At 32.1% G+C, this 20,315-nt stretch overlaps 1 protein-coding gene and 1 long non-coding RNA gene across 2 annotated transcripts; both read left to right on the top strand.

The window, feature by feature from the left end:
- The first annotated feature begins 218 nt into the window (after positions 1–218).
- Positions 219–3,410, top strand: LOC148600045 (uncharacterized). Its single transcript, XR_015917625.1, has 3 exons — positions 219–293; positions 1,719–1,858; positions 2,968–3,410. It is a non-coding gene; the product is annotated as an uncharacterized LOC148600045 (long non-coding RNA).
- A 115-nt stretch (positions 3,411–3,525) lies between these two features.
- LOC148600044 (trafficking kinesin-binding protein 1-like) lies at positions 3,526–20,112 on the top strand. The gene is made up of 13 exons (XM_088558111.1): positions 3,526–3,536; positions 3,889–3,976; positions 4,164–4,242; positions 5,192–5,322; positions 5,774–5,848; positions 6,701–6,924; positions 7,574–7,789; positions 10,078–10,218; positions 10,971–11,134; positions 11,971–12,117; positions 13,020–13,119; positions 14,085–14,132; positions 15,995–20,112. The coding sequence occupies exons 1-13, from the start codon at positions 3,526–3,528 to the stop codon at positions 16,542–16,544; spliced, it is 1,974 nt and encodes a 657-aa protein (XP_088414237.1). The 3' UTR covers positions 16,545–20,112.
- The last annotated feature ends 203 nt before the right edge of the window (positions 20,113–20,315 follow it).

The raw sequence follows: 20,315 nt of genomic DNA, 5'->3' as shown, positions 1-20,315 counted from the left end.
CTATTCCTTGTATACGAATATAGTTCCTATTTTGATAGAGTATTTTTTTTAAATTGTTTACACAACCTTACCTTTAGAATTTATTATTCTTTTTGGTTCAATTGAAAGATGAATAATGGAAATAATTTGATAGATGTCTTATACATATAGGGTGTGATTTGGTGAGGTCAGAAAAGGTCAACTTTTTGGCCTTTTAGAAGCCATTTTGGTTCAAATTTGGGGGGTCTTTGTGTTCAGGTAGTTAAAATTGAAAAATGATGGTGAAAATTTGTAATTTTTTATGGAAGTTTCAGGTAAGATGGTTTATTCAGCTCCCAAAATTGCATTTGATTTGAAGCGGTAGTTTTTGTTTTAATTTGAAAAAGCTATAATTAACTCGGTGTGAAAATTAATTGTGTCCTCGTTTATAATAGAGGAGTGTGTTTACATATAAAATCAGCTGTTATTGCTCCAGTACTGATTATTTTTGTATTTTTTTTTATATTTCTGTGTAGATAATGCCTTTGGGTACTGTAATATGTAAGAAGTTTATTTTTCTGAAATTCTGTGAAATTCTGGCTATTTTGGCGGAAATCGGATTAGATTTAAATTTTTTCAATTTTTTTTTTGTCAAAGGGGGTTTCAAATTGAAGTTTAGGGGTAAATTCCTACACACCCATGCTGAAAAAGTTCATTTTAGCAAAATGGAGGCATTTTACCGAAAGTACAGAACAGAGCTACAAGATAAATCGGCCCTTGGAGAGAACAGGGAATGTATTATATGGACAGGAACTTAACACCCAATGGCAAATATGGGATTATAAATTGTAGATTTCCTGGTGCCATTGGCATTGAGTAGAAATCAGTTTATGTGCAAAGGCTAGCATACATGATAGAGCATCAATCTGCTTATTTACCTTCATTTGATGTTTCTCACTTGTGCCACAACACTAGCTGCATTAATGTTACCCATTTGGTGTTAGAGTCTCACGGCTTTAACAATAGTAGGCAGACATGCGTGTCAAAAGGGAATGTGTTGGTTACATTGCCCCATTACCACCATGTTTAGTAGCCCTCAGGATGACAGACAATGATTTAGGTATTTTTGACAAAATTAAGGGAAGGGAAGGCAGTCTTTATTTATTTTATTTTTTATTATTTATTTATTTTTTTTGCATCAACTAAGAATCTTTTTGAAAGATTTAGGTGGACCTTTATGTTTGATTTTCTTCTTTCATCACTGGGGCATCTTCTTTTTGCAGTAATTGCCATTCTGCAGCAATCCTGGTACAGCATCTAGTTGACTCTTTTTGTAATCAGGTCTCTTTTTGTTGTGCTCTTTGTAGGCCTTGTGATCTTCCATGTTTTGAGCTATCTGTTGACGGTTGTCGTTTTTTATTTTACCTCAGTACGTTTTTCATATTGCTGGTGGTAAACAAAGTCTTTGTCCATCTTTTCGACGAAAGTGTTACATTTGAAATCTGTATTTCCAAATTCTTGCTCTTTTTTATGGCTGATGTACCAGGTCTGTTGTTATTGCGATGAAATGCAGAATGTAATCTCCCCTCCATATTTTTACTATGGGTTACATTTTTAGGTAGGCTTACACTCAGTGCACGGTGGAAACCTTCATTCTTGTTCGTCGTGTGATACATTTTCATACTATTGATTGCTTCTTCACTTAGTATCATCTTTACCAATTCAGTGACTAATTTTTTGTCTGTTTTGTCCATTTGTAGCACAGTGATGTTATAGCAGCTGAGGTAGTAGGATCGCAACCACCAGTTACTTGTTTCTGTTCCACCACACACCACAGAATCCCTGAAGCAGGATGAGCAGTCCCCATCATAGCACTTTAGTGTAGCAGTTACAATTGCAGGTAAAATTTTACCAATTTTTCTATGTTTCTTTTATGATCATTCATAAGTTGGTTTAAAATCATCGAATATCGACATCTCAAATCAAGGCTAAATTTCTGTTTCAATTCTTTATTTTCCATATTTGTTTTACCGTGGAACATGGTCTCACTAAACTCGGCACGTAATCCTGTACGAAACTGATGTTGGTTCAGGTGCAACGGATCAGCAAGTCTCTTCATTTTCCACAAAGGTACCAAGGCTTGGATAGCATCTTCAACTCCTTGCGCCGACCTGGCATCTCCATCAGTAGTAGCATACCAAATTAAAATACCCTGTAGTGCTAGTTGGCTTCCTACATCCTTTCCCATCTCATATTCTGACACAAGTGCCAATCTTTTGTGAGATGCAGTACATCCTTCATGGTCTCCGGGACACACTACCTCAAAACCAAGTCCTCATAACCATGCTTCCTTCCAACATAATAGGTTTTGGGACACTGCAACAATTATGTATTTTCTGTCTGTGTTTTGCTGTATCCCCAACATCTGTGCCTGAGAAGCGTTAAGCCCTGGTTTTTTTTTCGGCTTGAGCGGCTTGAACCAGGATATCGACCATCTAGTGTCAAATCTACAAGATTTTCAGGCTTTCCCTTGCTTCTGTTATCAGATTTTACCAGTTCTGTTTTCTCCTTAGTGTCTTCTATATTCAGGTTTAACATCTCCTTTGCTACTCTGTCTGAGTTTCTCTGCATGCTACTTCTGCTAGGTGGTGAAACATTCAAATGGGCCAAAATCTCTTGTGTCTTCCTGTTTCCTATTAGACTGTCTAAGCCCACTGATGCCAATCCAACATTTGAATTTGAAAGATTCGGTCCCGGCTTGTTGTTTTCAATTTCTTTGTAGAGCTTCACTACTTCATTGGACACAAACCAACATTTCTTGCATTTAATTTTGTACATAGCACCACAACCCCATTTCTTAATGGTATGGGATTCCATCTGAGGCTTCCTGCAGGTACGTAGAATTAATCTGTGTTGCTCATATGCTGAGTTAAACAGAGCAAACATCTGTTCTTCATCAATGATGCGAGAATTTGAACTTATTGTTGTCTGTGTCCCGTCTCTTTTCAGGTGAAGTGGTCGCAATATCATCTTCTGAGAATTATCAACAGCAGGATCATCATCATTTCCAAACTGGGAACAGCTGTCACTGCCAATGGTATGCAGTTCTTCTGTATCAGCTTCAACATGCTTATCGTCTTGTTGGTGATCTTGCAAATTCATTCAGATGTAAGTTTTTGAATTATCTTCATCTGGTGAAACTGCATTCTCAAACAAAAGACCTTTCAACCATGGAGTATGACTTATCTTGTACCATCCAGCATTCTTAGGTGTAGACCTCCTCTTTAGACCAGTTTTACCTTTGTTGTGTGGAGGATTGCCAGGAGCAAACATCTTGGAATATTTTTGCAGTCAGTCTTGGCACCAAATTTTGATATGATTTTTGCTTTCAAATGGCCACATTATATACTTTTCTGTTCTTTTGCTAATTTAGATCGTATTGTTTTTATGCTGTTTATGTTTGTTTAGTCTTAGAAAGGCTCAGGTTGAAGTCTTTTATTTCTTTAATCAGATAAATTAACTCTAATAGGATTCTGGGATAACCCCTCTGAGTGAACCTAGCTTCACATGAAATTCATGTGAAATTCGCATGAAATTAACATGATTTTCATGTGAAATTCACTAAACACGAATTTCATGTGAACATTTTGTGTGAATTTCACATGAAGGCTCCATTCACCCGAATTTCATGTGAACTCTGTCATTTAGTTTATTTGCTCAATTCGTGTGAAAATCATGTGAAATAATTTTGCCTGTGTATGATTCATTGAAAATATTATGTAAAAATAAATAAACATTCATTAAAATCGTAACAGTTTAAAGGAAAATTGTTGTTTTCTATACAGAAATTTTGTTGTATTGTAAATTTGATAATTTTATCGTAATTTTGATAATAAGATTTTGCCTATATTTGAGTTAATTATTTTACAGTGATGACCGTTTACACTCAAGTGGAGTCAAGTCACTTCAGAAAAAGGTTGAATCACTTGAAGAAGAAAATGTAAAGCTGAAACTAGAGGTTTGTGTTACGTCTTTAAAAACAACTAATGAAAAAGTAAATAACTTGGTGGCTGAATATCAAGTAAAGGTTTTCACTTAGTACATTCATGTTTAAATGAAATATCGAAACCTGAAATTAGAAAATTTCATTTAATGGTAGAAATTACATTTCCAATTTTAAAATATATTTTATTTTGTGTTTACAGACAGCTCAGCTCTCTGCTGAAACCTGTGACTATGAAGAGAAAGAAGCGAAGCTTGTCAGTGACTGTGTTCAACAGTTTGGTAAGTATCATAATCACTATGGATAATCAAGGGAACCAAGGTTATAGCGGTAATCAAAGAGTAATCAAGGGAACCAAGGTTATAGCAGTAATCAAAAGAATGTAATCCAGGGACAAAGACCAGACATGGAAAACAGATATACACAACAAAGAACATAAAGTAACTAAAATCATACATACAAAGTAACAAAAGTAAATGAGCAACTCTGACTCCACCAAAAACTTGGAGCATGGACCAGATGCACCGGTAGGGTAAGCGTCCTCTACTTTTCTAGAAACACCCGCCGAGTTGCTCATAAAAAGTCTTGTCCGTGGTAGACAAACAAGGGAAGGAAAACCATGAATTCTTATTTAAATGTAAATAAAGCTCATTGAGTGAATAAGGTTGTGGGTTTTATCCCAATCTCGGTCATAACAAAGCTTGAAAATTGTAAGTTACTACCCTTCCGCTAAGCACACATGTAAGAGTTAAAATGATGATTGGTTTGTTTGGAGTCAGAATAAAATGTGTGAGTGGGTTTATACACTTTATTATTGCTGGCTATTGCTTCTGTGTTTTACCACATTAAAAATCCAGCTCAGCCAGTGACACTTGCTCAAAGCAGGGTCTATTCTTTTGATCAAATATCCACATTAAGAAGTACATGAAATATCTACCAAAGAACCTAAAAAAAAGATTTTTTACTTTAATCAAAAAGCACAACTTTAAGCATATATCATTTTGAGAAGAGGGGTATTTTTCGAAAGACGACAGATGTAAAGTTAAAACACTAGAAAAGTACCGGTTGTTCACATTAGGAATTATTTTTCTGCTTTTTGTACATGTTCAGAATAATCTTTCTTTTATACAACTGAAGTTTAGAATGATTTAGAAGTGTGCAGTATATTTACATTAGGGATATTGTTTTCTGCTTTGTGTAAATGTTCAGAATGATTTTTCTTTTATACAGCTGAAGTAAAGAAGGATTTAGAACTATATGTAGAAGAACTTGGTAGAAAGACAGAAGAAAACAGTGCACAAAAAGAAGAAATAACTGGGCTACTGGGTCAGGTAGTTGACCTTCAGCTCAAGGTCAAAGTAGTAAGTAATATTTTATTTACACTGAATTAAAAGTCTCAGGCCAAATAATTGTAATTTTTTTATTCTCAGGCCCTCAGTTGTTTCATTTGGCCTTTGGCCAGATAATAATAATTTCATGATTCTCAGGCCCTCTGTTGTTTTATTTGGCCTTAGGCCAGATAATAATTTCTAGGTTCTCGAACGCTCTAATGTCACTTTTGGATGTGTCTAGTTTCCTATGGAACATTCAAACACATCCAGTCCTTAGAAAAAAAGTCATATTTTTTTATTTTTGTTTGAAATTGGAAAATGGTAAAAAAAACTCACTATTTTAAAGGAAAACACCTCTGTTCTTTTTAAATTTCAATTTGAATATTCGAGTTATTAGTTAAAGTAGTGATTTATTTTTATATACAGTTAAATATATATGTATAAGTATGTGTATCAATATAAATTTTTTGTAATATTGCAGTTGACAGCTGAGAATTTAGAACTACAGAAACATCTGGTAGCTTCTCAAGAATCTCAAAGATTTCTTACTAAGGAGGTATGTTTTAAGTCATACTTTGAAAGTACTAATGTTTATGGGGAACCAATTTTCGTGGATTTTGTGGGTAGGCCAAACCATGAAATTTGGTTCCCAAAGAAAAGGAGATTTCCATAGATGTGTTTACTGAAAATCTCCAATCCACGAATTCAAGAATCCACGAACTTGTGTTTTTTTCTAATCCACGAAAATTGGTATCCACGAATTTAAGTACTTTCACAATATTGTTTTTTTTTTGTTTTTTTTTATCATAATTTTCAAAAAGATAATATTGGTAAGTAAAATTTCTCAGAAAGTCACAAAATATAAGAAAGTTTAGTTTGAATACTTTTTCTACATTTTTAGATGTTTGGAACACAGTAATTGTAAATTTGCATAATATTTTTACCTAAATTAAAAAAAAGTGCAAATTAGATTGGTTTTTTTTTGTTTTCTTTTTGTTTTGGAAGGAAGGGTTAGTGTTGAAGAGGGTGTTATTTTGACAGAACTTTTCTGACTTTTATGGTGGTTAACCAATTTAGAGCTTGTTTTGAACAGTTTTTAGCACTTGATTGCGTCAATGTTGGAGGTTGTTGTAACAACTGATTATGGTTCTGAGATTCAATTAAGGAGGTAGACCTAGGGTAAGGGACACGACTGTTACAAATCATTGGAACATGTATTCAGCATTTGACATCAATCTCATGTAGGCATCAAAGTAACTTGGATTGATTTCATTCTGTTTCAAAAGAAAGCTTGATAAGTTTTGGTGAAATTGAATGTAATACAAACATATTACTGATTTCAAGAGTTATGACCCTTACCCTTACCTTCTGTCTGCCTCCTTAATTAAATTTTTTTTTAAAATTTCAGATTGCAGAATTAAAAGACAAACATGATGAGTTGGTTGCACTGTATGAGGTTTCTCAAGATGAGGTCAGACAACTCAGAAGGAAACAGAAACCTGGAGGTGTCAGACATAACTATATGTCATCGTCTCTCCTTAGTCTCCCTTCAGACTCTCTAGCCTCTGAGTTAGAGAGTTCACTTAAAGGAGACATTGATTACCCAAAAGGATACTCTCCTGCAGAGAGAAAGTAAGAATAAGTTAATATAAAAAAGCTGGTTTATTTTAAAGAAGGCAATGTCTTAAAACAGGAGAAAATTTTAATTTTAAAAAAGCCAATGTCTTGAACTGTAGAAACTCGCATGTTCATGAGTACAAGAGTACAAGGTAAAAAAGACCAGACAGTGAAAACAGACACACTCAATAAAGAACATAAAATAACCAAAATAATATGTACAAAGAATCAAAGTAAATGAGCACTAAAAAAATGGGAGCATGGACTAGGTACACTGGTAGGGTAAGCATCCTCTGCTTTCTAGAAACACCAGTTGAGTTGTTCATAAACAGTCAAGTCCAGGGTAGACTGAAGAGGAAGGGAAAACTATGACAAGGTGCTCAATGGAGTAGACTTATTATAAAGAGGGAAAAATCTTGAAAAAGAGAAAAAAAGTTATGCTATTTGTTTGTGCCATGGTTATGCTTAGATAGATAAATCCCTTTCAACCAGATGGGAAATTCACCAGAACTTAATCTTTACAGTTTTAAAATGCTTTTAACTATTTGAATTTAAATTTAAAGTAATGAAAAATAACAATTTTGTGAGTCACATAACTTTAGACAAAAGCTGCTCCAGAATTTAATGCAAGATTTGTGACTGAGGATTTACTTGCTAATTTCAGAGTTCATAATTGGAAAGTTTTCGAGACTGTGAAAGCTGCCAAAAAATCCGGATCCAGATGTCCATCAATCCGTAGTACCTCAATGGGGGCTTCTAACTACAGTTTAAATGAAAGTATTGAATCTGCCCCCATCTCAAACAGGAGTTCCATGTACTTCTCTGATGTTGATTCGGGACCAGAAAATCCACCTGGAAGTGATCTGGATGGATTATATGGGTAAGTTTTTTCCCCTTGCTCTTTCTTATGATCATTTAGTAATAGGAAACAGTATAACATCTAGATGAATTTTCCCTTAGCTCTTTCTTAAGAACATTAATTGAGGTCTAGAATATACAGTATTAATTTATCTGGATGAATTATTTTGGTAGGTTTCTCCCCTTAGCTCATTTTGATAATTATGAAGTAATTGGAACCAGAATACCATCTGGATTAATTATATAGTAGGATTTTTTCCCTAAGCTCTATCCTATTGAAGCTAATAATAGTAACCAGTAGCTTTTCTTACATATTTATCTGATTGAATTATTTGAATGTTTTTCATCTTACTGTTGTCTGATATGCTTAAGATTGGACTAGGACTATGTACTGTAAAAGCCCAAATGTACATGGGGTACCTTTGTATTTTTAATAGTTTTCATGTTTTGGTCAAAGGACCAATTCAAATTCCCATTATGATATAATATTCATGTAAAAATCTAAGACATGTCCAAATTTACAAATTCTAAAATTCACAAACTAACCAAGTTAACAAAGCCATGAAAAACAATACCCACGAATAAGTTTACTGACAGTATATAAAAATCTTCACAGGGTTGTAAATACATGTATTGCAGAGTACATTTCCCAATAAATACATATATTGCAGAGTACATTTCCCAATAAATACATGTATTGCACATTACATTTCCCAATAAATACATGTATTACAGATTACATTTCCCATTAATACATATACTGCAGAGAATATTTCTCAATAAATACATATACTGCAGATAATATTTCCCAATAAATACATTTATTGCAGTTTACATTTCCCAATAAATACATTTCAATATGTTTGTGTGTCAATTTATAAAGAAATATTGGTATATGGGGTAGCTAAGAAAGTAAAAACAGAAATTGAAAGTCTTGTTTTGTTTGAAAGGTAATTTTCTGTACTATAAATGACTTGAAGTAGGCTTGGTTGTCAATTTATACACATGTATAGCCACTTCAAAGTTTAAAAGATTAAAAAAGATGAAAATATGATTCATTGTGAACATTACAGTTGAAGTAATATGACAATATACTAACATCATGTCATGAGGAACATTATGACATCTACAGATGTTTGCTGTCCTTTTCAAGATAACTAGTTGTAAAATAAATTATGTGGTGTTCTGAATTTATTGTTCAACTTTTAGGGCATGGAATAAAAATGCCATTTTTTTCGCACCTTCAAGCTGTACGTACATGAATTATGGTTATTTCTACTCTGTTGATACCACTGCTGGTGGACATGAGGTCCACGAGGGTATTCACCAACCCAGTAGTCAGACTTGTCTGACCCTGAATAATATCACACATTTTATCTACTATATTTATGAAAACTTGCAGTATTCCAAAATATTTTTAAAAATATGCAAAATACTGAGGCTTCATTCCTTGCATTGCATATGGTAGAACCTTTTGGTGATGGATTTGGCTTCCTCTTTCGATAGTTTTGGTTATACTTCTGGTATACAACTAATATTTTAATTATGATCTTCCTATATATTTCATTTAAATGCTGCTGATGAGAGGTTACTCCTTGAAACACGTGTACAGCATATCGCAATTTACAATATATAAAACTGATATTGTTTGTATTTAAAATAATGAATAAACATGTTGGTAATGAAGTAAATTGAGTTAAATGCCGTGCAAAGCAAGGCAAAAAATATCATAGGATGAAATTTTTTTTTCTTACCGATTTAGGGGGGCTTACGCCTGGTACGCCAGTTCTTGGATCCGTGCCTGTACTTATATATGCTTGTTCCAAATCATGCAAGAGAACAGCTTTGTTTGAATTCTATTTTGTAGTTTATTTTGTTAAATTATTTTTTTCTCTCGGTTTCTGCAATCAAGATGTTTTCAAATTGCTTTATACTGTTCCTTAAAAAAAAAGTATTCATGACAGTTTGATATTCGCACCATGGATCTTACTGTGAAAATAAATTTGCCATGAAAATTTCGCAGTATACAGTATTGAATGCTCAACTGGCTTTATATCCTCTTCATAGGAAATTTGGATGTCTTATCTAGTTTTGACCTTTATATCTGGAACAAATTTGTTTCACAAATATGACCTTTCACTTTTTATTATCAGGATTAGAAACAATCTTTGTAGAACATGTATACAAGGGTCCAGAGTCAAGTAACTAAGATTTGTACTTTGATCTTCATTTTCAGGACTGGGCAAATCTTGTTACACCATGTAAACTCAGGTCTACGGACCTTCTTATTAACCTTGACTTTTTTTTCAGGACCAGGAATAATCTTGGTAGACCAGGTATACCAGGATCTAATGACCTTGAAACAGCCTTGAGAAAGCTGTCTTTAAGAAGGGCCAATGAGCTCAATGAACAGGACTATAAAGAAGATGAGACCAAAAGACAGAGACAGAGGTATAAATAAGTAACATTAAAAAACATAAACCTTTAAAATGATAACCCTTCTCTTACCAAGTCTATTTGACCCAATATAATCATCAGTGGTTGATGTTTTTTTTCGGTCAGCTCAAAAGGCATGTATATACCTATATATTTAAGTAACATTCTGTGTAAGAATCAGGCAATGGTTGACACATTTTTGTTCAATTTGATCTTTTTTTCCCTGTAATATATTCCATTCAGCCAGAAAACAACCCAAAAGCTATTTAAATTTATCCAGAAGCTTCTGTGACATGATATTTATTTTTTTTACTGCTTATACAGGGAAATTTGTCCATATTTCAACCAAATATGACCTATCAATATATTAAGAAGGCAAAATTTACAAACACTTTGATGGTTACTTCTGGAGGTTATGAGGTATAAAATAATAAGATAATGCAATAAAACCGTCTTTTTTCCTAATTTGCCACACCTCATACACATTTTGTCAGATTCTTTGACAGAAAAGCTCTAAATGGGTTGTGATGTTCTGATAACAAAGCAATAGAACCATTTTTAGAAATTTGGTGTTAATATTACCCATCAAGTCAGGTCTAAAGTTTATAACAAGATTTGAACTGGATCATTGTGTAAAGTTTTGAAAACTTTAAAATGTGCATGACAAGTCGGTCCCTTTACATTTGAATTCATTTGAAAGATATAATTTAATTATGAAAAGGTACTTTTTTTTTTAACCAGATTTAAACAAATCTGTTTTATTCCAGGTCTGAGACAGAAGGTTCAACACCAGGAGTATGTCAAACACCAGACAGTACTCTCTCAACAGGAAGTGGACTTAGTGGCTTGTCTGGATTGTCCAGCATGACAGGAAGTAGTAACCCATATTACAGGCTTCCTGAAAAACTCAGAATTGTCAAGCCTTTAGAGGGTTAGTATACTAATTATAATGCTCATATAAACAGAGTTTCGAGTCACTATTTGTTTGTCTGTCTGTCTGTCTGTTTGTCCACATACTTCTCCTTTTAACTGTTTAATAGGTTTAGATGAAGTTTTGTATGAAGGTTGGGTTATTTTTATAATGACCAGCATGAAAATGATTTTTGGTTGCAAGAGGAGATAATTAGATATCTAAATTTTAGTGATCATATATTTTTAGTACTGAAATAGAAAGTTAGATATTCTTCAGTGAACATACATTTCTAGGACTGACAAAAAATGTTATCATGTAATATGACAGCCATTGCAAAACAATGGTGTGAAGTAAACTTTTGAGAGTGAACCTTGTTTTAGATATTAAGTAGCAGTCTTTGTAAGAATTAGGCATAATGTGAAAAAAATAGAAACATACATGTCAAAACCCTACAGATCTGATGATATAATTTCTCTCAAAGATGATTTCTTTATATGAAAGGACTATTATTTGATCTCTGCATCACTGGATTTGCTCAGAAATTTCTCTATAGAATGTTAGAAAAATGCAAACTTTGATAGAATTGTCTGCCCTTGAAATGTTCATTTTCAGTGCATTTCAATGGAACTAAGATTTAATATACCAAAGTTAAATGGAAAATCTTTCTTGATTCTGATGGTGTAAATAGTCAAATTAAACTTTCAAAAGGGTGGTTTTTTTTCATACCATGTTTTACCCACTGCCTGATTCTTATAGAGAATGACATTTAAAAAAAAACAAATAGGTACCAAAATTTTGTCTTAGACTGTTATTAATAAATGCCTAAAAACAGTGAATCTTTCATATTGTAATAGGTTCAGTAACATTGAGACAATGGCAGCAGCTTGCTACTCCAAACATTGGTGGAATATTTGAATCTCGACCAGGTGTCCAGATTAAGGGAGAGAGAAAACTTGATCTTGAAGAGGAAAAGCACAATCTCAGTGATCTGGAGGAGGATGGTTAGTTAGTCTTTAGGGGATTCAGATATGAAATATTAAAGAAATGATGAAACAGGTCCAAATTTTCTATTATTCTAGAAATTGTTAATTAGCCAATTTTATTTCTCCTTTAAGGAGGTAGACCTAGGGTAAGGGACATAAGTCTTGAAATCTGTGATATGTTGGTATCATATTCAGTTTTACCAAAGCCTGTTAAGCTTTCATTTGAAACAGAATGAAATCAGTCCAAGTCTGAGTTGTGTCCCTTACCATAGGTCTACCTCCTTAAATACATGTGTACAATAACATTTCCATTTGTAAGAACTGATTAACCTGCTGGAAAGCTGAAAAAAATGTTCCTTTACTCATCTTAAAGTGTCATATACATGTTTTATAAAAGGTAGTGATATTTGGGGATACTAAACATAGGAATTTTTTATAGCATGCGTTGAAGGCTTGAACATTTTATTTCACTGAAACTTGTCTTAACAAAATTCTGTATAAACTGCATTTAACTTGTCAAAAATAAACAGTGTCTGAAATTCTTTTATGTCAGCTTCAGTACTTTTTTAACCTGTTTCATCCAAATCACGGTTTTTCTCTTGTGCTTCACTCTGTATACAGTGAGACCTGTCTTACCCTAACTTTGAGAAACTGAGAACCACATGTCTTCTGAAGTCACTTTATATCAGCTTTTCTACATTTTAAACTTGTGTCACAGTGAAACATGTCAAAACAAAATATCCCTCAGCTTAAAAGGGGTTTAGTTAAGACAGATTTCACTGAATTTAAAATAATTCTTTGCAGTTAAATTGTGTTTAACGTGCATGATTCGAATGTACTCTATATTCCATAATTTAACATTAAGGAAATGTTATTTGCCTGCTGCCTTCGTCTTAAAACTATCCTCTTTCTCTTTTCAGATGACTTTGACTCCTTCCCTGCATTTAATGGCCCTCAGGAAAGTTGGACAATCAACACATTCACTAACTCAATGGTGAAACATCCCTCATGTAGCGTTAGGTAAATGTCACAGATGTTTTTGTCCATGTCAAAGGTAGTTTGTTGATTACCTCCCTTTATCAAATTTCAAATGATAATCTCCCTTTATGGTAATTAAAAAAAAGAAGAAATTGAAAATTGGAAGGGGATTTTAAAAGGATAAGAGTGGGGAAAGAAAGTGTGATTTTAAGACTGGTATATATGTATTTGGATGAAAATTATGAATGAAAAACAAAAAGAGAAAAAAGACAGATGGTTAAATGTTGGATAAAGGGAGACAATTCTACAACCTATTCTTAGATGGTTCAAAACATAAACACAAATTATATTATTCACATTTGCATAATATTGTTGGCTTATATTAAATTTTAGGTTTATATGTGCTTCCTGGGGAAGGTATTAGGTATTAGTAATGAGAATATGGACATTTTTTTTTAGAAAGAGTCAAAAGACTTACTTGTACCACACTGAAATACATATGAGCCTATGGTACAATTATGCATGAATTTATAAAGTTAGTGATGTAGTTTTATCATCTTTGACAAGTCACTCTTAAGTTGGGCTGAATTTTATTCAATTCCTATTCAAACTTATCATTGTAGTTTTTTGGAACCAATCAATTTTGGATTTTGATTTGGTGTAAATAAATTGTCTTAACCGTATGCCAGGAGATTTAAAATTAACAGGTTAAGAACAATACATTGAAAGGAAAGATCATATTTTTATACTCCACTTTATTTTATATTGAGGGCAAAATTTTCCAAGAACATTTCATTCCATTTTTTCCAACTGTGAATGTTTTATACAGAGGAGCAGTTTGTGTAATGTGTAAATTGGCCTTTCAAGATAAAATGGACAACAGTAAATAACAATTTGATTAAAATTGGAATTTAAGGCCAAATTATTACATAAACATACTCCATCCTTTGTGTGTTATTGTTTGTTTTGCTTTCCCTGTTGTGATTTTCGTATTTTCGTTTCTTCAGTGATGTAGAGGATGACGATGATGTCTCCGATATTGAGAGTTTAACAGAGTGAGTTTTGTTTTGTCAGTCTGCCTCTAGTTTGCTGGTGTATAGAGCACATGCTTCAAGAAGAAATGCTTTCCATAGAATTGCGTATAGGAGAAGGGGTTCTAGGATAAGATTTTGGCCATTTTTTTTTTAACAAAATTGGACATTCCATTGAAAAGTCACATATTTATATCACAAGAAAATAGTGACTAAGAAAGTAGTTAAATTTTGATAGTAACTTCATGATGTTTTTCAGTAGGCTAAAAATAAGGATGAAATAGAGAAGATCTTGATTTTTTTAAATTGACAAATATTTGAATAAAATAAATAAAAATGAACCATATTTTTTTGTGTATAATTGCATACTTTTACGTAGAAATAATTTTCAGACATGGGTGTGATATTACGCATCATTATATAAGATTTGGCCAAGAAATAAAAGACGTTTATAAGAGAAAAGAGTCTGCGTAAAGAAAACAAACAAACCATAAGTGGAATGTTCATCAAATCATCGAATACGTCTTTAAATATTGAATTTTGAATGATATTTGTTCAATTCAAGTTAAAATGTCTTAATAACATGTTTCAGACATAGGTTGTACAATATTTCTTTCCTGTAAAACACAGTTTGAAATTGAAATGGAACAACGAAAACCAAAAAGTAACAAAGTTCTTTTTTGTCAAGCCCTCCTTATTTAATGCTTTTACAGCTGAAAATGATTATTTTGAAACATATGTTGATTGTTTCTAACAATTTTCTTTCTTTGAAGTATATTTTAAAATGAAAAATTACAAAATTTTAGTAACAACCAAAACCAAGTCAAGGTTTTCCCGACTTTTGATTTTGTTATATAAGCCATATCATACATCCTTGTCAGTTTAATCATGCTTCAATATTTAAATTATCCAATTTATGTAGCTACCGATCTTTACATGATGTTAAAGTGTGAATAGAAATCTCTTTCTTTCACATTTATGTAGGAAATACTTGATCAAGGTAAATAAATTGACTGATCAAATGCAAAATATTTATCTTTTTGTCTTCCAAAATTCTACTGCACTCTATGTCTAAATAAACTTTTTTACACGTTTTCACCTTCAAAATTGCACTGCGCACAATACATAAATGTGCATTATACACACCAAAACATGGTATTTGTCAATGAAACATTTATGTCCTTAATGCTCTATGAGGACAATTGAGTTACATTAGATCTGAAAACCTTTAAAATGGTTGTTTTTTAGCAAAAGAGAGTTTGCTTGGATTATATATCTTTGATCATAAGCAAGTATTTCTTCAAACAACCTGAGCAAGTTTTTCCTTGTTACAATGGCATATTTAACATCAACACAAGCTTATAACTTTTTGCATGCTGCTTGAAATTTTGCCCCACAATTGCTGCTATGTAGACTTCACACAAATCAGTTGGTTCATCACTCTCATGAAAAAAACTATTAGCTCTTGGAATCAGTGATATGCTTGCACCATATTCAGTTTCATCCAACCTGTACAAGCATTCATTTGAAACTGAATGCAAACAAATCTAAGTAACTTAGCCTCACATGCAATTTATGTAAAATGGGTTATACAAACATACTAATGATTTACAAGAGTGATGTCCTTTTACCTAGGTCTACCGCCTTAAAAGCTGTGTCATTCTACATTTGAGAAAAATTTGTTTCAGACTTTTGGAGAGGAGATATTCTCATTTTATACATTTTTTTTTAAGTATTTGTTTCTTTTTCATGATTTTTAGTTTTAGAAAATCATTTTTCAAGAAATTTTGGAATTAGATATGCAAACATATTTTTCAAATTTTGATTCCATTCAGTGAAGCAAAACTTTCCTATCTTAAAGTTCATGTTTGCTTTTGTCTTTTCAGTGCTTCCACTCCCTTAGTAAGTACACCAAGAATGGCCACTTCTCAGCAGGCACCCAGCAAAATCCAGGGACCCAGTTATGGAATGGGTTTAGGACTTGCCTCCATCTTGGGAGAATCTGATCTTCTGTCTCCAAAAAATGAAAAAAAGGACGACCAAACAATCGTCGCTTCTTCTGACAGTTCAACAGTCTCAGATAAAACAGCCACAAACTTTCCAATGGGACACTGTTACACAGTGCCATCTAGTGGAAACCCTGACACACAAACCAAAACAAACCCTGTGCCTTCTGTCCCTGCTGGAAATGAACATTCCCGAAATTTCATGTCAAAGTTGAAAAACACTGGAGTTTCTTTATATGGATATCTTGGAAGCTGGGGTCATAGTTCAAATAGCACTGAGACTAAAGCTATACCAACTTCTGCTGTGAAAACTCCTGACTCAACTTTGACCTCTGGGTCAACTTCCACCATGTCTGCTATTTTTGGACCAACCACCAGAAGTAGTGTATTGGGGGCTTTGACATCATTTCAACGTAATGGCATTCTTTGAAGTTGTGATTTTCAATGAATAAACCTGTTACAATGTACATTATTTTGTGATAATGCCATGATCATGTGATAATCTAGAATCTGTTCAGTAATGTAACTGTACAAAAATCTTTTAGTAGCATTCAGCCGGTAGCCATTTTGTATTCAAAATTTTGTTCAGCAGTTACTTTTTCCTGCACTACTGGTTGCAAAAAATTTTAACTGACGCAAAATATTACAGAAAAATTGTTAGTGTAAAATTATTCTCAATTATTATAGTAACAGTGCATTTCCTTTTAAGTAGTACTCCATGTAAGAATCATGCAAAATGTGGTTCATGGTTGGAAAGCCTGCATTTTTTTTTATTATTATTTTGTTTAAAATTCTTAAGTAAAACAGAAAATATCGTGTGGTTTTTCATGTAACCCTGATTCTTATGAGATATCATACAGACCTATAATGATACTTAATAAAAAAAACTGTAGTCTTTTTTAGGGTGTATCACATATAGAATTTTCATTATTCTTAGAAATACTGCTACTTAATGCTGGAGTAAAAAAAAATTGTTTTAGACCTGTGATAAATTTTAGCTTTCTATATTTATTGATATTTTGAATTTTTTTAATTCAAAATTAGATTATTCTTTTTGTCTCATCCCTGCATTAAAAGAAAACGAAATCAAAAACCAAAAAAAAATGCAAAAGCTAATGAGACTGAAAATCAATCAAACAATGTTGCAACCATTAGTTCAAGAAAGCAGTAACATTAAATATAGATGTCACATTCTAATGCAACTGACATAATCCTTTAACATTAGGAATTTGAAGTCTAACTTCTTGGGTATCATTAAAGGGTTATCTCCCTTAGTTTGTCACCAATGACAACTAATTGATTAATTTCAAAAATCAATCGTTAAATGCTAATCAATCGATTGATGGATGTCAGTAATCAATCTTTCAAGACATGACAGTTGCATTAGAATTTAAATGTAAAGTAAAAACAAAAATGTAGTTTACATTTTTATATGAGAAATACGTCTTTCATTACATTTTATACAATTGATATGTTTATACATGTACAAGCTACTTGTAGGTCAATGTTTGTATATTGTGAAATTATGCAATTTTTTTGTAAGTGCTCATGACATGCCAATTGATTATGTGATTACATATAAAGGCAGTTTTGTGTGATGATTAAATAAAAAAAAGTAATTATTATCTTTTGGTTAAAACATATTTTTTTAATTTAGGGTCATTTCTTCAAAAACTGAAAAACTTATAGAAAAAAAATCAGACCAAAGGATCTTGAAAAATTTGAATTTTTTTTATGATTACAGATCTCAATAACCTTGAATAATTAACAGAAAAATAACTTAATAGTCTTATTTTGTATATGTACTTTGTATAAAGTGCTCTTGTTTTTTCATTTTATTTTTCATGATTTATCTTCAATTAAAGTATTAGTTTAATCATTTGTCATCAATTGAAAATATTGAAGTACACATCAGGTCAATGCTTTTCTAGTGAAGTTCACATGAGTTAAGTCCAAGTCAATATTTTACTTGCTCGATATTGAATTAACTTGGGGTTATTTTTACAGAATTCAGATTTCAAGTTTTTCTAAACATTGAATTGAACCATTTTTGTTTCATTGTCCAAAAACCTTGTGGTCAAGTAAAAGTTTTTCAGGTAAAAGACCCAGGTGTTAAAATTAATTTTTTAGAGTTAAAGGTTCGGAACATTTTTTTTACATATGATTAAAGTTCCAACAGAAGAAAGTTTATTTATTCATTAGATTAGTTCTATTTTGAATCCCTGTGGTCATATGATTTCATGAATACAACCTTACGTAGAAAAAAATCATTTTGTGTGCTTGAATAGATGCTAGTTTACTCTATATTTGGCTTTTTCAATCAGCTTGTTTGTCACATATCACTCTGTATATTTACGTTTTTTTCTCTGGTCTGGGACAATTTGATCAGCTTTAGGCTACTCTCCTATCTAATACATTGTATATCAATAGAGAAATTGAGAAGACGAAATATTTTGTAATAATTAACAGTGAAGAATATGGTAGCCCAGGTGTGTCATGGAATAATTAAAAAATAATCTGCAACTTGTGGCCAACGGTAAGGAACTTAGCACAGTGTGTATGCTATTCTAAAAGTTTTTTCATACCTTTTTTTACCTAGATTTACTTCATTTCTTTAAATAAATAAAGTCAGTTACTTTTTCAACTTACTGATAATAAATAGTCAGTTTAAATTTCAAAGAGATATTTTTGTACATAACGTCTTCTGCAGTTCTCTGGGAAAAGAAAAGAAATTTGTATATAGAATGTCAATTTTAAACCAGATGTATTATTTAGTCAGATTTATTTATTTCTCTTTTATGTGCTTTTACCATTTTATCTTTTTTGCCTATGCTTTCTTTATAGGAGATATTTTTGCATCTATTCTTGACATTTTCTCTTGGCTTTGAAATAGCCATAAAGGTCAGAGCATTCATTCTCTTTCCAGATTTAAAGTGACAATTATATATTTTTGGCTTAAATAAATTTGAACCACTTTGGATAAATATAAGTACCATTTCTTTTTATTACTTTAGTATATTTTTGTAGTATAGATGCATATTTGCCATATAAATAGTTTTTGAAGTGTAGTTTTCCTGTGTTGACAAAGCATACTAGATGTGGACTTGTTTCAGTCATTTAAGTACCAGTCTTTATAAAATTCAAACACTGCCTATAGTAGTGGCAATTCATGGTCTAGAAACCCCCCAAACAAAAAATGCTTTTTAGTCTACTTATACCTCATTTTTTCGGTAACAACAGTCCTTTCAATCAAGAACAACAACTTTTGTAAATAACCGAGTTCATACCCATCTATATAAGTGCAACAACCCAATTACAAACTAAGATTATTTGGTCATTAAGTGTTTCTAAATAATAAAATGAAATTAAATTTGGTAGGGTTTTGATATGCATGAATCACCTCCTGTCTGAGATTTATATGGACTCAAATGTACATCTGTAAATAATCTAAATCATCTACAGAATTAATGTGAAAAGCATGGTTTAGGTTTGAATGATCTGTAACAAAGCTTTGCATTCCAATTCTTTGTGTAAAACAGACATGTCAATTTTTAGAGACTTGAAAAATGCTGTTTAGTGGATGAGACTGTCCGTCAATCAAATACCAAATATCTATCTGCTCAAAATTTTGTTTTTGTTAATTTTCGAGATCCTTTTTATATTTTCAGCACGATTCTTTAAAAAAAATATGTGTTATAATGTTCTTTTACTCCTTTCTTCTGAACAAAAATAATTCTTTTTCAATTACCCAAATCCAGTGTTAAGAAGGAAAGCAGCAAAGCAACATTTATTAAGTTTGCCCTTAGTGTATATAAATTGATGAAGAAAACTACAAATTGTGTGTGTTTTGGTTTCCTTTGTTAAGTTTTATTTTGTTGTTGTTGTTTTTGTTTGTTTTCGGTGCTGATTTTAACTTGGTTCATGATGACTGAGTATTTAATTAGAAACCAAGACAATTAAGATATCATAATGTACAATAAAGATGAAGTTTTACCTTTTTTTCTTTGTTTTTTTCTTTATTAATGTTTGGAGAGTTTATAAAAATCCCTTTGCGTATCTGTCCAGGTATTTTTAAGATATTATTTTTTTTATCAATCCTTCAATGTATTTTGATTTAAATGCCTAACTATGGCAATGAACATTGAGCATGACGCTTATTGTTGAAATTAGCAAATGGAGATAATACTACTGCTTGTATTCA

This window comes from Perna viridis, chromosome 13 (genome assembly GCF_037379345.1).
Source record: "Perna viridis isolate PV_CMFRI_1.1 ecotype Kerala chromosome 13, ASM3737934v1, whole genome shotgun sequence".
Lineage (NCBI taxonomy): Eukaryota > Metazoa > Mollusca > Bivalvia > Mytilida > Mytilidae > Perna > Perna viridis.
Note: the sequence above shows the minus strand (reverse complement) of the source record. Positions and strands in the feature narration are given on the sequence as shown.

What these genes read in the sequence shown, in the direction of transcription:
- LOC148600044 (XM_088558111.1), top strand. An exon ending in AAAGATTTCTTACTAAGGAG is followed by an intron (nt 5,849 to 6,700) that starts GTATGTTTTAAG and finishes TTAAAATTTCAG; the next exon opens with ATTGCAGAATTAAAAGACAA. An exon ending in AATTGTCAAGCCTTTAGAGG is followed by an intron (nt 11,135 to 11,970) that starts GTTAGTATACTA and finishes ATATTGTAATAG; the next exon opens with GTTCAGTAACATTGAGACAA.